Consider the following 13,422-nt stretch of genomic DNA (forward strand, 5'->3'; position numbering starts at 1 on the left):
GTAAGAAATGTCTGCCATTAAATGTTGTATGTTCTCAGCTTTCCTACATTTTAGTATTACATACAGACACAAACCAGTAACCAAATGCATGAAGTCAAGCTTTCTGTGACGGGCGTAGCACAATTTCCATAACATTTACGTACTTTCACATTGTTAAACACTGTGTGGGTTTTAATTGTTCTGTTTGGGCCATATATTTCCCTGAAGCACAAGCACACTATTTATTCCATGACTTTTATGTTAACAACACACCCAGCATATGAAATGATCAGGTCACACAACACCACAATAAACTATCATAAACCTGTATTGATCAATAAAACGCTGTTAGTATTGTCATAGTTACACCATGTTTTCATCATTCATACATTTAAATACTAATTTTCGTCATGAAATGTCATACAAGAAATGTATGAATGCACTCTTACACAAAACAACAAAAGGCTTAACATAATGACTTGTTGAAGGCATCTGACGTTATACATTCACAATGAAACCTCAGTCTGACGTAGGATATTTACGATTCACATGAAATCAAAATATTTGTGTCTCCTATATGTGTGCTAAATGTTAGGTTCTTAGCAATACCAAGAGAATATTTTTTAGGCTTAATATTTGTGATAGGAATTGGTTGCGTATGCTAATGCACAAAAATTATGAAAAAAACAAGTATTATTTTTCAATTTGTTTCTGCAAATCACACTATATGCTTCTGGGAATTTTACATCTTTAAAGGACTAGTGTGGAAGGCACACAAATTTCCTGAAGTCTTAAGATAAATTCAATCCTGACTTGGAACAAGCTGGTAGTGCTTATGAAATGCAACAGACAAAACCAGCCTTGTAAAATATATTGTTAAATCAAAAAAGTGTTCCGAAAATGTTTATGTTTGATAATGATAAAACATGATCAATTGCTTTGTCATTTAGTCACTGTAACCAGTCTTCACTTATTTCAATGCATCTGACAACCACTACTAAATACATGAAATGATTTTGAAGCGGACAAATTCAGGAATACATGATGTAGGTCAATTCATTACTGTGTGGCAATGGCTTGGTTAACAGTTTTCACTTAGACTATACAAAGAAAGTATTTAAATCCTCATAAACAATAAGATGTTCTTAGTTCCTTTAATAGCTCTATCTTCCTTGTTAGTGAATACAAATGTATTGTTTTAATGTCGGATATCATGATCAAGATCTGTAGTTTTGCTAGACTGTATCACAGCCACTGTTACATTCATAATGTAATTATTCTGGGTCAAATGTATGATTTTGTGAAATATCAGAGACACTGGTATTTTGAGTGTGTACAAGGTATTTCTAAAAGACAATGTTTCTTTTGAAATCTTCCCAGAAACATCTCTCAGTGAATTGGAAATTTGCATGTAAGTTTAACATCACAGGGCCAATTAAAGTGGCATGGACAAACACAGAATTGTATAAATGTGATAAAATAAAAAGAACTGAGACAAATGCAAACAATGATACATGCACTTGTACATGATATACCTCTGTGTTATTCTACAGAACTAGGAATTTCAAGTTGTTTCAATAAAAGATGTTTAGGGAAATAGTAGCAGTGTTTGAGATATTACTTCAGGGCTTCCAAAATAATTCATTCCTTTGACCTTTCACAAAAATGTTCAGCAGCTGTGAAAAGAAGATGGCAAAGTGACATATAAAACAAGTTGTGTGATATTTGAATATGATTAATGGCTTGCAGACATTGTCAAATCACTTTTATAGCAGGTCACAAAGTAGTTGAATAAAATTCTGTGAGGCAGATTGTTTCATTTGAATATAATTGTTTGAAAATCTATGTAAGTGTATGATTAACACTATCCTTACAAAAACAAGGTATTAATTCTGAAGAATGTACTTTTGATGATGAATGGCCACTGGTTTGGCCTAAAGTGTACTCAAGTGTTCAAAGTCAGTACATCATGATACCTGTGAAGATCCGGTTAGAACTGATCTTCAGCCACCCATGCTTGTAGTACATGGCAGTTAACAGGATCGGGTGACAGACTCGCGGACTGGGTTGAATCAAATCCCCATTGTGTAGATCGATGCTCATGATGTTGATCCCTGGATTGTCTGGCCCTGACTCGATTATTTACAGACTGCTCTCATACAGCTGGTGTACTGCTGAGTGCGGCATAAAACTAAACTCACTCACTCATTACATGAAGATTATGATTATACATTTGCCCACATAATCCTGAAAATTTGTAGCTCGTAAAAAACAATTAGTAACAGTAATATATTATTGCTACAGATACTAGATTAATTTTGAACAATAATTTCTCAGTGTGTTTGTGTGTGGATAGAATGGGGTGGAATGTGATTTAAATCTCCACAGTGGAGCCTACATAGTGTTGAATCTGCTGATATTGTGCTCTATTTTATATCTGTACATGATTTGTACAAGAAAATCAGGAAAGATTTGGTAACTGCATCAATATTGTTGGTCCAGCTGAAGCCCGTAATTATGAACAAAGTAATCTTCATCAACAGAGATAACTGAAAAATCCACAATCAATACTTGTTGGAAACGTTTGTTCACTTTTATTAGAGAATATACAATACAAACATGCTTTCATAAATCATCCAACCATCAACGTGAATATGATGAGTTGTAAGAACACACAGTCACCAATAAACAACTTTATTTATCATCCCACTGTTTAATAACATGTCTTGCAATCTACCATATTGCCCAGCAGGTCAGTAAAAAGAGCACAGAAACACAGGGGCCCAACATTGTTGTTTACTGGTTACTGCCTAAAACCTTAATTGGCTCAGAGTGCCAGCTGTGGGTCTGGTTTCACAGTGTTATCAGACCTCCATATAAGGTTTATGTTCTACCACTGATTCAATCCTTAGCACTCAGATCCCCTTTCCAACAGAGACGCTATTCTTGACCATCAGGGTTGGGTACCAATGACAATAAAAAAAAAACATGCTTTACAATATTCTGTATGCTTGCAAGTTAAGGAATGGGTGTTGCATGGGAACCTTAAATGAGCATTCATGTCCTGTGATAGCACCCATGGCCACTTTTATAAAGTGCTGGCTAGTAAGATTAGCACAACAGTATAGCTTAGCACCAAACAGACAGAGTTCGATAGCTGACATTGAGCTACTCTGGAACACTGTGCCCACAGAAATTGCAATACTCTCCAAACAATCTCACGCTCACAAAACAGTCGTCTGTCGTCTGCTATTCCCACAGTGTGCTCAAGAGTTATCTACCCTTTACACATGTTTATAGTTTCGTATTCTCATCTACTGCTAAAGTATATTCTGTTATTTAACCATGCATAACACCCTTGGTATACTATTTACAGTAATATCATATCAACATAATCAGGTTTTGGGTGCAAAGAAAAGTGAACTATGTGCGAAATTTTCATTCATACATAGCGAGGGCAATATGGCGTCTGAGCTGTCAGTTGCTCGTGCCAAACCTGTAGCTCATATGTTGCTTGATTCCTTTGCTTCCTTCAATGCTTTGCTTATGCTAACACAAATATCATGCAGCTGCAATCCTAAAACATGATACTAATTATATATTTAACCCTGTATGAAGCTAGAAAGCTGTCATATTTACGCTGAAATCATAATTAGTATTCCAAATCTTGAGGCTTATTTAGAAATTGAAGTGAGATGAATCGCACGTTTGCTGACGTTTCCTTTCATAACGGACAACCGTTCAACGTGCATAATAATATTTTCACAAAGCAGGAAGCATGTGTCATTTCACCGAATGCAGCCATCTTATCTTTCGGGCAAGATAACCATGCATATTTGACTAAAACGACAAGCATTAGCAATGGCGAGCCTCATTTCGGAATCCAAAATGGCGAGCATACTTCCTATACATTTCTGGTTGTAATGGAGGTATTCTCTCACCTGATAACTTCTTGTTCTTTCTCCTCCTCTTCTCTCTGTCTTTTGAGGACATCTTCAATGATTTTCCGTTCATCTTCGCTCAGATGACTCAAGTCCGGCATGGGGGGAAGAGATGGACGCCTGGACGACATATTGCTTTGTCGGTTAGATCGATAATCGCAAAGCTGACACAGTCGTTCGTTCTAACTCTCACAGAGCTGTTCTGTTTGCTGCTTACTTCCTTAAAATCATTGTACTTTCCTGTTGTTCTGCCACCGAGCTAAACATTAATCCATCGCCAGGCTATTCCCACATTGAATCTTGAGATGGTTAAGGAGACACATACGCGCTTCCGACGGAACATTGCGTCCCCATTCTACACTTTCAGCCTGCCGGGAGAGAGCACACACATTATCTATGCGTTGTGCATAATATAAACGCTAAATTGCAGCCAATCAAACAATTCCGTTTTGTGACGTCAACTCAATCGTGCTTTAAGCGGTTGTGTGTACGGGCCCATATTACAGCACAATTGGTGCCTTATTGATTTGGCTAAAACCATTGTCGTTACTGCTCCATTGGTGCACGTGGGCAAGGGGTAATTGTGTTACGTGTGGAAGCCTCATGGGGTGTGGCGGGAAGAAGCTAACAGAGTATCTCGCACCTGTCCAAAATTCGGCACAAGCATCAGCAAGCTAAAACTCAGCTATCTTTGAAAAGGCTTCTGGCTCGCCGAAGTGAGCCCGCAATACTTATAAATAATTTAGCTTTGCATATATGTGATGGAATTATTTATTGTATGCTTACGGTCGGAAGCAGTATTGTAGTTTACTGCTGAAACAAGAAGTCGAGTTGTCAGCGCAGTGATGCAAAGGTTGGACAGAAGATTAACCGACGCTGCCGAACGGTATTGATAGGAAATGGATGACTTGAGATTGGTGCAAAACTATTGAGCTACATTACCGGAGCTTTTGGTGATGAATATGTATCTGTTTACTTTTATCATAACTGTGGTGATTATTGTAACAATGTCGGCATTCCGTGGAATCGTTATTGTTTGAACAAACCGGAAGACCAGAACAGGTTTAGTGTGATTCTATTTAAAATTGGCTTGATGCCTCAGCTCTGACAGTTCACTTGACGGACGGCCTGGCGCTTTGCTTCGTGCAATACTCTCATTAACTGCTCTCACGTAATTTGGCCATTTCTTTAACATTACCTCAAACAAATAAACGTTCAATGGAAGAGTCAACGTTGCCTGGTGTGTTTGATGTCGAATTAACTTAAATTGAGCGATAATTAAACCTGCTTATGCCGAGCACGTAACGTGTTGCGAATGGCTGTGTGTAAGAGATATGTTTTTACGAATAGTAAATCAAGATGCAGAATTTCTGTAAATGCAAAACACAAAAAACGATTCATATTAATGTAAATAACTACAAATCTGTCGGGAAAGGATATTCCTGCTTCGTCAAGTAGTTGAACCTTTACTGCGCAGTGGATGCATGTTACATAAAAGCTGGACTGAAACAGTATTGAGTTGATTTCTTAACGGTATGGGGACATTGGCGGCCCAACCAACTAAGGTGCCTCAATTCATTGTGCAGATTTGCGTCCCTTGGAAATGACAGAACCCTGTGATTTCTAGCTTGAATTCCACGCATCCCCGATTATGTTTCTAGGTTTCTTAGTCCCATACCTGTTCTCGTGGTTTTCGCGAAAGTGGTAAACGCCCGTCATTACGTGTGTCGTCCAGTTGACTCGCTGTGATATGACCGGAATCCTGGGATAAACTCTTAATGCTATATTGCAAGTAGCTACAAGAAGGGAGTGCATGTTGTACATATATTCCAGGTTACCCACGAGTTTCTTTGATACCCATGAAGGTAATCCTAATTTGACAGGCAATCTAGAAGTTGTGTAGATAAAGAATGAGGATTGTTTTTATGGATATACAACTTTCTTATTCTGTGAATGTGGAATGTGACGTAAGTTTTCTATCTGTGTTACCTTGTAACTGTTGAATTTTACGTAGGTTTTGTATCTGTGTGTCCTTGTGTTACATTAAAAATGTGGAATGTGACGTAGGTTTTGTATGTGTGTGCCACAGCAAGGCATCTTGTAAATGTTAAATGTGCTTCAGATTTTATATCTTTGTGTGACCTTGTGAAGTTGGAATCTTGTGAATGTTAAATGTGCTTTCGGTTTTGTATCTCTGTGTGACCTTGTGAAATTTGAATCTAATAAATGTTAAATGTGCTTTCGGTTTAGGTTTTGTATCTCTATGTGACCTTGTGAAGTTGGAATCTTGTAAATGTTGAATGTGCTTTAGGTTTTGTATCTCTGTGTGACCTTGTGAAGTTTGAATCTTATAAATGTTGAATGTGCTTTAGGTTTTGTATCTCTGTGTGACCTTGTGAAGTTGGAATCTTGTAAATGTTAAATGTGCTTTAGGTTTTGCATCTCTAGATCTGTGTGACCTTGTGAAGTTTGAATCTTGTAAATGTTGAATGTGCTTTAGGTTTTGCATCTCTGTGTGACCTTGTGAAGTTGGAATCTTATAAATGTTGAATGTGCTTTAGGTTTTGTATCTCTGTGTGACCTTGTGAAGTTGGAATCTTGTAAATGTTGAATATGCTTTAGGTTTTGTATCTCTGTGTGACCTTGTGAAGTTGGAATCTTGTAAATGTTGAATGTGCTTTAGGTTTTGTATCTCTGTGGGACCTTGTGAAGTTGGAATCTTATAAATGTTGAATATGCTTTAGGTCTTGTATCTCTGTGTGACCTTGTGAAGTTGGAATCTTATAAATGTTGAATGTGCTTTAGGTTTTGCATCTCTGTGTGACCTTGTGAAGTTGGAATCTTATAAATGTTGAATGTGCTTTAGGTTTTGTATCTCTGTGTGACCTTGTGAAGTTTGAATCTTGTAAATGTTGAATGTGCTTTAGGTCTTGCATCTCTGTGTGACCTTGTGAAGTTGGAATCTTATAAATGTTGAATGTGCTTTTTAGGTTTTGTATCTCTGTGTGACCTTGTGAAGTTGGAATCTTATAAATGTTGAATGTGCTTTAGGTTTTGTATCTCTGTGTGACCTTGTGAAGTTGGAATCTTGTAAATGTTGAATGTGCTTTAGGTTTTGTATCTCTGTGTGACCTTGTGAAGTTTGAATCTTGTAAATGTTGAACGTGCTTTAGGTTTTGCATCTGTGTGTGCCCTTGTGAAGTTGGAATCTTGTAAATGTTGAATGTGCTTTAGGTTTTGTATCTCTGTGTGACCTTGTGAAGTTTGAATCTTGTAAATGTTGAATGTGCTTTAGGTTTTGTATCTCTTTGTGACCTTGTGAAGTTTGAATCTTGTAAATGTTGAATGTGCTTTAGGTTTTGTATCTCTGTGTGACCTTGTGAAGTTTGAATCTTGTAAATGTTGAATGTGCTTTAGGTTTTGTATCTCTGTGTGACCTTGTGAAGTTGGAATCTTATAAATGTTGAATGTGCTTTAGGTTTTGTATCTTTGTGTGACCTTGTGAAGTTTGAATCTTATAAATGTTGAATGTGCTTTAGGTTTTGTATCTCTGTGTGACCTTGTGAAGTTTGAATCTTATAAATGTTGAATGTGCTTTAGGTTTTGTATCTCTGTGTGACCTTGTGAAGTTTGAATCTTATAAATGTTGAATGTGCTTTAGGTTTTGTATCTCTGTATGACACAGAGAGGCATGTGGAATCTTATAAATGTTGAATGTGATGTAGGTTTTATATCTGTGTGACAGTAAGGCATCTTGTACGTGGAATGTGACGTAGGTTTTGTATCTATGTGGCACAACAAGGCAGCTTGGGAAGGTGGAATATGATGTAGGTTATTTTTAAAACATGAGTCTCTTTTTTTCGTTCTTGTTATCCCGCTGAAAGCACAGCCATTCCAACCATATCTTAAATACGTCTTTATTAACTACTGCCAAACAGTGATGATACCTACCTACCTTACTATATATATATAGTATAGAGAGAGAGAGAGAGACGATTCATGTTAGCTGGTAATACATTCTTTTGGATTATACATGCATTCAGACTGAATCGTCCCAAAAGCACTTTGTTCATCATTCCTATGTATCATGCATGCAAAGGTACCACCCCGATGGTAATGGCGTCAGTCACAAGCATGTAGACCGAGCACAATCGTATAGTTGGAATGTTACTAACGAGCGATAGTCATATGACTGTCTGGTTCAGAGTCGAGTGTGTACCGACCACCAGGCATTTCTGAGTGCGGCTGCATAAAAAAGACGTTACCCAATGGATGCAACTATGCACGGAGAAATAAGGCGCCCAAGACGCCCGCCACAAGTGTCCCATTGATGAAAGATATAGTGTAACTCCTTTCAGAATACACATACTACTTCGGCGGAGCAACAAAGTATATTCATTGCTACTTAGATCGATATATATATTTGAAAAGACAAAAATTGGAGTAGGTCGTTTCTGCACAGCGGTGAAACCATCACACGTTTCCAGTACAGAGATAACTATCCAGCATCTGGGGACCTTCTTTTCTCATATGAACGCCAAGCATGTCATGGTGATGAGATACATGGTGATCATATAGATATATGTATATATATATATGCTATGTGCTTCCTGAAAATATAGTTGTCCAACGTTTTTGCAATCAATACCATCGTTTTCGGCCTGCATGTAGGTGGGTTTTTTGTTATAAATGACATCGGTGTATCAGACGGATCCCCATGTGTCAGTATGTCCTGATTGCTTGGCAGACAAGGCAGGGTGATCTAACCTTCTCCAGCGTGTTTTCCACACATCACAAATTACGTCTTTATGACATTTGCAACAATGCTATCTGGGATGGCCCCATTCACTGAATCGATCACCACACTACATCTTTGACTATATTATTATGCATTTAGTTCACTGCATCGAAACAGTCACTCATAGCCGACGTGCCAGAAGTTGCTCTATTTACAGGACATAATGTTCTTTGATATATAGATCTATGTAGATTATGGGCAATGTTTGCTTGGTGAGTAATACATTCTTACAAGGAACTCGCGGGGGCACCGCAGGTTGCAATGCTACTACTCTGTTTATTCACTTGCTTTACAAGCACTATCTGTTCCCGGAGGGGTTCATTTGAGAAGTTAATTCACTGCCATTAAACAGCGAAAATGTGTGAGTGAGTATGCTTTTAGCAATATTCCAGCAATATTACGCGTGTGTGGGTGGTGGAATCGGGCGGAGTAGGGGCTTGGGGAGGAGGGACACCAAAATGAGCTTTACACATTTTATCCATGTGGGGAGTCGAACCCTGGTCTTCGACGCTTTAACCATTACGCTATCCCACAGCCGAAATGGAAGTCAAAAATAAAATTATATACAGACACACGCGTAGGCATGTAGACACAGACACAGACACAGAAACACATAGACACACAGACACAGACACACACACATGTATGGATATACAGACAGACATAAAACAGAACCTTAAGTCAATTAAAAAGGTGCAAATGGCATTGAAATAGATACATCTATTGTGAGGGTGTGAGCAGCATCAGTTCCTGAGAATGTATGCCACATATCATATCTAGTAAAGAAAGAACTAGCAGATGGACACTCGTCAACACCCGTTACATTGGTGCATAAGCACCAATAATATTCATCCACCATTGTAACCACCCGATACGCGCTAAATATATGGTACATATTACATTGACAGGAAATGCGTGGAATGTGCAACATAGTGACCCCCTGTTGTTATAACGAGGTAAGCAATTAGTGTCATAACGTTTGGCGGACTTGACGGGGACCGTATGAACAGTTACAATCGTTTCATTCTCTGTGTGTATTCTGTTGTTTGGCTCTGACGTCTTTTAGCGGCATTTTGAAGTTGTTATAGATGATCAAGGTATTTTATGAATTTAAATTTCTTTATTCTGTCCACACAAAGTTTCGGGATCAATACAGATCCCTTCATCCATTGCCACTTCACCTGATGAGGGGGTCTGTAATGATCCCGAAACGTGTTGAGGCAAATAATAAAGAAGTTTAAATGGATTAAATATCGTAGTCATATTGGTGCTATGTCAAATACACGTGACGATAACAGGGATGGCTCGATTAGGGTTGACTTGTTTACTAGTGAATTTGGGGCCAAGGTAATGTTTGTATCTGGAACAGGCTAGCTATTCTCGAAACGTTCGTTGTCCCACGGAGCTCTTAAGCCCAGTCTTAACACATTGGCTACGACCAAAGTTAAGAATTCTTAGGGCTACGAACGTTTCGAGAATAACGGCTCTGATATAGAAAAGTTTACTTTCTTTTACTGTAGTACGTACGTCTTACTGCACACGTGATCCGGACCTGGTAACGTCGATATCATATTGCGCGACAACCAGTGTAAATGTCAAGTCTTCCGGTATGATCTCCTGATACATGTTATTTCACAAGAAACAAAGATATTCTGGTTATTTCATATTTCCTTCTGACCTTCGAGTTCCTGCACTGAAAAAAAAACATAGTGGCATTTAGGCTGAAAGTATGGTATCAAGTCGGGGGAAATATCGATTTTACATGTTCAGATAAATATAATATTTCATCTCTCAACACAAATGTAGCATTTTTGCCTAAATTCAGTGTTGTTTAACAGCGGTCTGTGATGTTTATGACAATTATTTGCATCAGATTGATGAGCAGAGCTTTTGACGAAACAATGTGAATTTTATTACAGTATATGCTCACATACACTATATACGGACGGCAGCATTGGTATGTTACAAGGATTACATTCCTGAATTTATTAATTCTGCTCCTCGTTCCACCGCGTATGTGCAAAAAGGCAAATATTAAACATGCATTCATTTGAAAATATTTTCCCTCTATACTTTCGTATAAACTCGCGTACAGAAAATACACACCTGGGTTTTGTGATTATGTAAACACAAAAATAAACCGAAACAGTGTAAATATTTTGAAAAGTGTTTTGACCTTGAGTTACAAGTCACAAGTATTGTGTACGTGTTGCCAAGACGCTGCAAATTTGTGAAGTCCACCACGCCACACGCCTCACGCCCCACGCCCCACGCCCAACGCAGACGATTCAGTGTTTGTTAACGGGTTACTTCCTTGTTTTTATGTCACTATATATTTTCATAATATATAATAATCCCAATTTCTGCATCAACAGTGTATGCTAACATGCAGTGTATGTCAACAGGAGCTAACATGTCTGCATGTCTACTGATCTGACGAGTCTACAACCAGTGATGACGTGTTGCCAAAGGTAACATGCGTGTCTTCTCGGGATGGGTTTTTTCTTGTCTTGAAAACATCTTCCTTGCGAACCCATTCATTTTAATGATGAAACGTTGACTAAGTACTAGTGCTATCGTAACGGAAACTTTGAACTGTGAAAGTGAACACCTTTAAAAACGAAGTGCAAATACATCATGTTGTACTTTGATTTCCAAGAGAAATTAGATTGTGTTGTGCTTCAGTGTTAAACAACAGTATATGTGTGTCATACTTCAGTGAGAGTGTGAGCGTTATAGTTCAGTGTGTTGTGCTTCAGACTTAAACAACAGTTTATGTGTGTGTTCTATTTCAGTGAGAGTGTGAATACTATAGTTCAATGTGTTGTGCTTCAGACTTAAACAACAGTTTATGCATGTGTTCTATTTCAGTGAGAGTGTGAATACTATAGTTCAATGTGTTGTGCTTCAGACTTAAACAACAGTTTATGCATGTGTTCTATTTCAGTGAGAGTGTGAATACTATAGGTCAATGTGTTGTGCTTCAGACTTAAACAACAGTTTATGCATGTGTTCTATTTCAGTGAGAGTGTGAATACTATAGTTCAATGTGTTGTGCTTCAGACTTAAACAACAGTTTATGCATGTGTTCTATTTCAGTGAGAGTGTGAATACTATAGTTCAATGTGTTGTGCTTCAGACTTAAACAACAGTTTATGTGTATGCCATACTTCAGTGAGAGTGTGAATACTATAGTTCAATGTGTTGTGCTTCAGACTTAAACAACAGTTTATGTGTATGCCATACTTCAGTGAGTGTGTGAATACTATAGTTCAATGTGTTGTGCTTCAGACTTAAACAACAGTTTATGTGTATGCCATACTTCAGTGAGAGTGTGAATACTATAGTTCAATGTGTTGTGCTTCAGACTTAAACAACAGTTTATGTGTATGCCATACTTCAGTGAGAGTGTGAATACTATAGTTCAATGTGTTGTGCTTCAGACTTAAACAACAGTTTATGTGTATGCCATACTTCAGTGAGAGTGTGAATACTATAGTTCAATGTGTTGTGCTTCAGACTTAAACAACAGTTTATGCATGTGTTCTATTTCAGTGAGAGTGTGAATACTATAGTTCAATGTGTTGTGCTTCAGACTTAAACAACAGTTTATGCATGTGTTCTATTTCAGTGAGAGTGTGAATACTATAGTTCAATGTGTTGTGCTTCAGACTTAAACAACAGTTTATGTGTATGCCATACTTCAGTGAGAGTGTGAATACTATAGTTCAATGTGTTGTGCTTCAGACTTAAACAACAGTTTATGCATGTGTTCTATTTCAGTGAGAGTGTGAATACTATAGGTCAATGTGTTGTGCTTCAGACTTAAACAACAGTTTATGCATGTGTTCTATTTCAGTGAGAGTGTGAATACTATAGTTCAATGTGTTGTGCTTCAGACTTAAACAACAGTTTATGCATGTGTTCTATTTCAGTGAGAGTGTGAATACTATAGGTCAATGTGTTGTGCTTCAGACTTAAACAACAGTTTATGCATGTGTTCTATTTCAGTGAGAGTGTGAATACTATAGTTCAATGTGTTGTGCTTCAGACTTAAACAACAGTTTATGTGTATGCCATACTTCAGTGAGAGTGTGAATACTATAGTTCAATGTGTTGTGCTTCAGACTTAAACAACAGTTTATGCATGTGTTCTATTTCAGTGAGAGTGTGAATACTATAGGTCAATGTGTTGTGCTTCAGACTTAAACAACAGTTTATGCATGTGTTCTATTTCAGTGAGAGTGTGAATACTATAGTTCAATGTGTTGTGCTTCAGACTTAAACAACAGTTAATGTGTATGCCATACTTCAGTGAGAGTGTGAATACTATAGTTCAATGTGTTGTGCTTCAGACTTAAACAACAGTTTATGCATGTGTTCTATTTCAGTGAGAGTGTGAATACTATAGGTCAATGTGTTGTGCTTCAGACTTAAACAACAGTTTATGCATGTGTTCTATTTCAGTGAGAGTGTGAATACTATAGTTCAATGTGTTGTGCTTCAGACTTAAACAACAGTTTATGTGTATGCCATACTTCAGTGAGAGTGTGAATACTATAGTTCAATGTGTTGTGCTTCAGACTTAAACAACAGTTTATGCATGTGTTCTATTTCAGTGAGAGTGTGAATACTATAGGTCAATGTGTTGTGCTTCAGACTTAAACAACAGTTTATGCATGTGTTCTATTTCAGTGAGAGTGT

At 37.7% G+C, this 13,422-nt stretch overlaps 1 protein-coding gene across 10 annotated transcripts in view; it reads right to left on the minus strand.

Moving 5' to 3' along the window:
• The window catches only part of LOC137277881 (regulating synaptic membrane exocytosis protein 2-like), a 66,419-nt gene extending 61,927 nt beyond the window's left edge, over positions 1-4,492 (minus strand). For all 10 annotated transcript variants that reach the window (XM_067809863.1, XM_067809862.1, XM_067809861.1 and 7 more), the window contains exon 1: positions 3,921-4,492. In XM_067809863.1, coding sequence (XP_067665964.1) covers positions 3,921-4,051 — 131 coding nt within the window. In that variant the 5' untranslated portion in view covers positions 4,052-4,492. The remainder of the gene's footprint in view (positions 1-3,920) is intronic.
• Between the last annotated feature and the right edge of the window lie 8,930 nt (positions 4,493-13,422).

Source organism: Haliotis asinina, chromosome 3 (assembly GCF_037392515.1).
Source record: "Haliotis asinina isolate JCU_RB_2024 chromosome 3, JCU_Hal_asi_v2, whole genome shotgun sequence".
Classification (NCBI taxonomy): Eukaryota; Metazoa; Mollusca; class Gastropoda; order Lepetellida; family Haliotidae; genus Haliotis; species Haliotis asinina.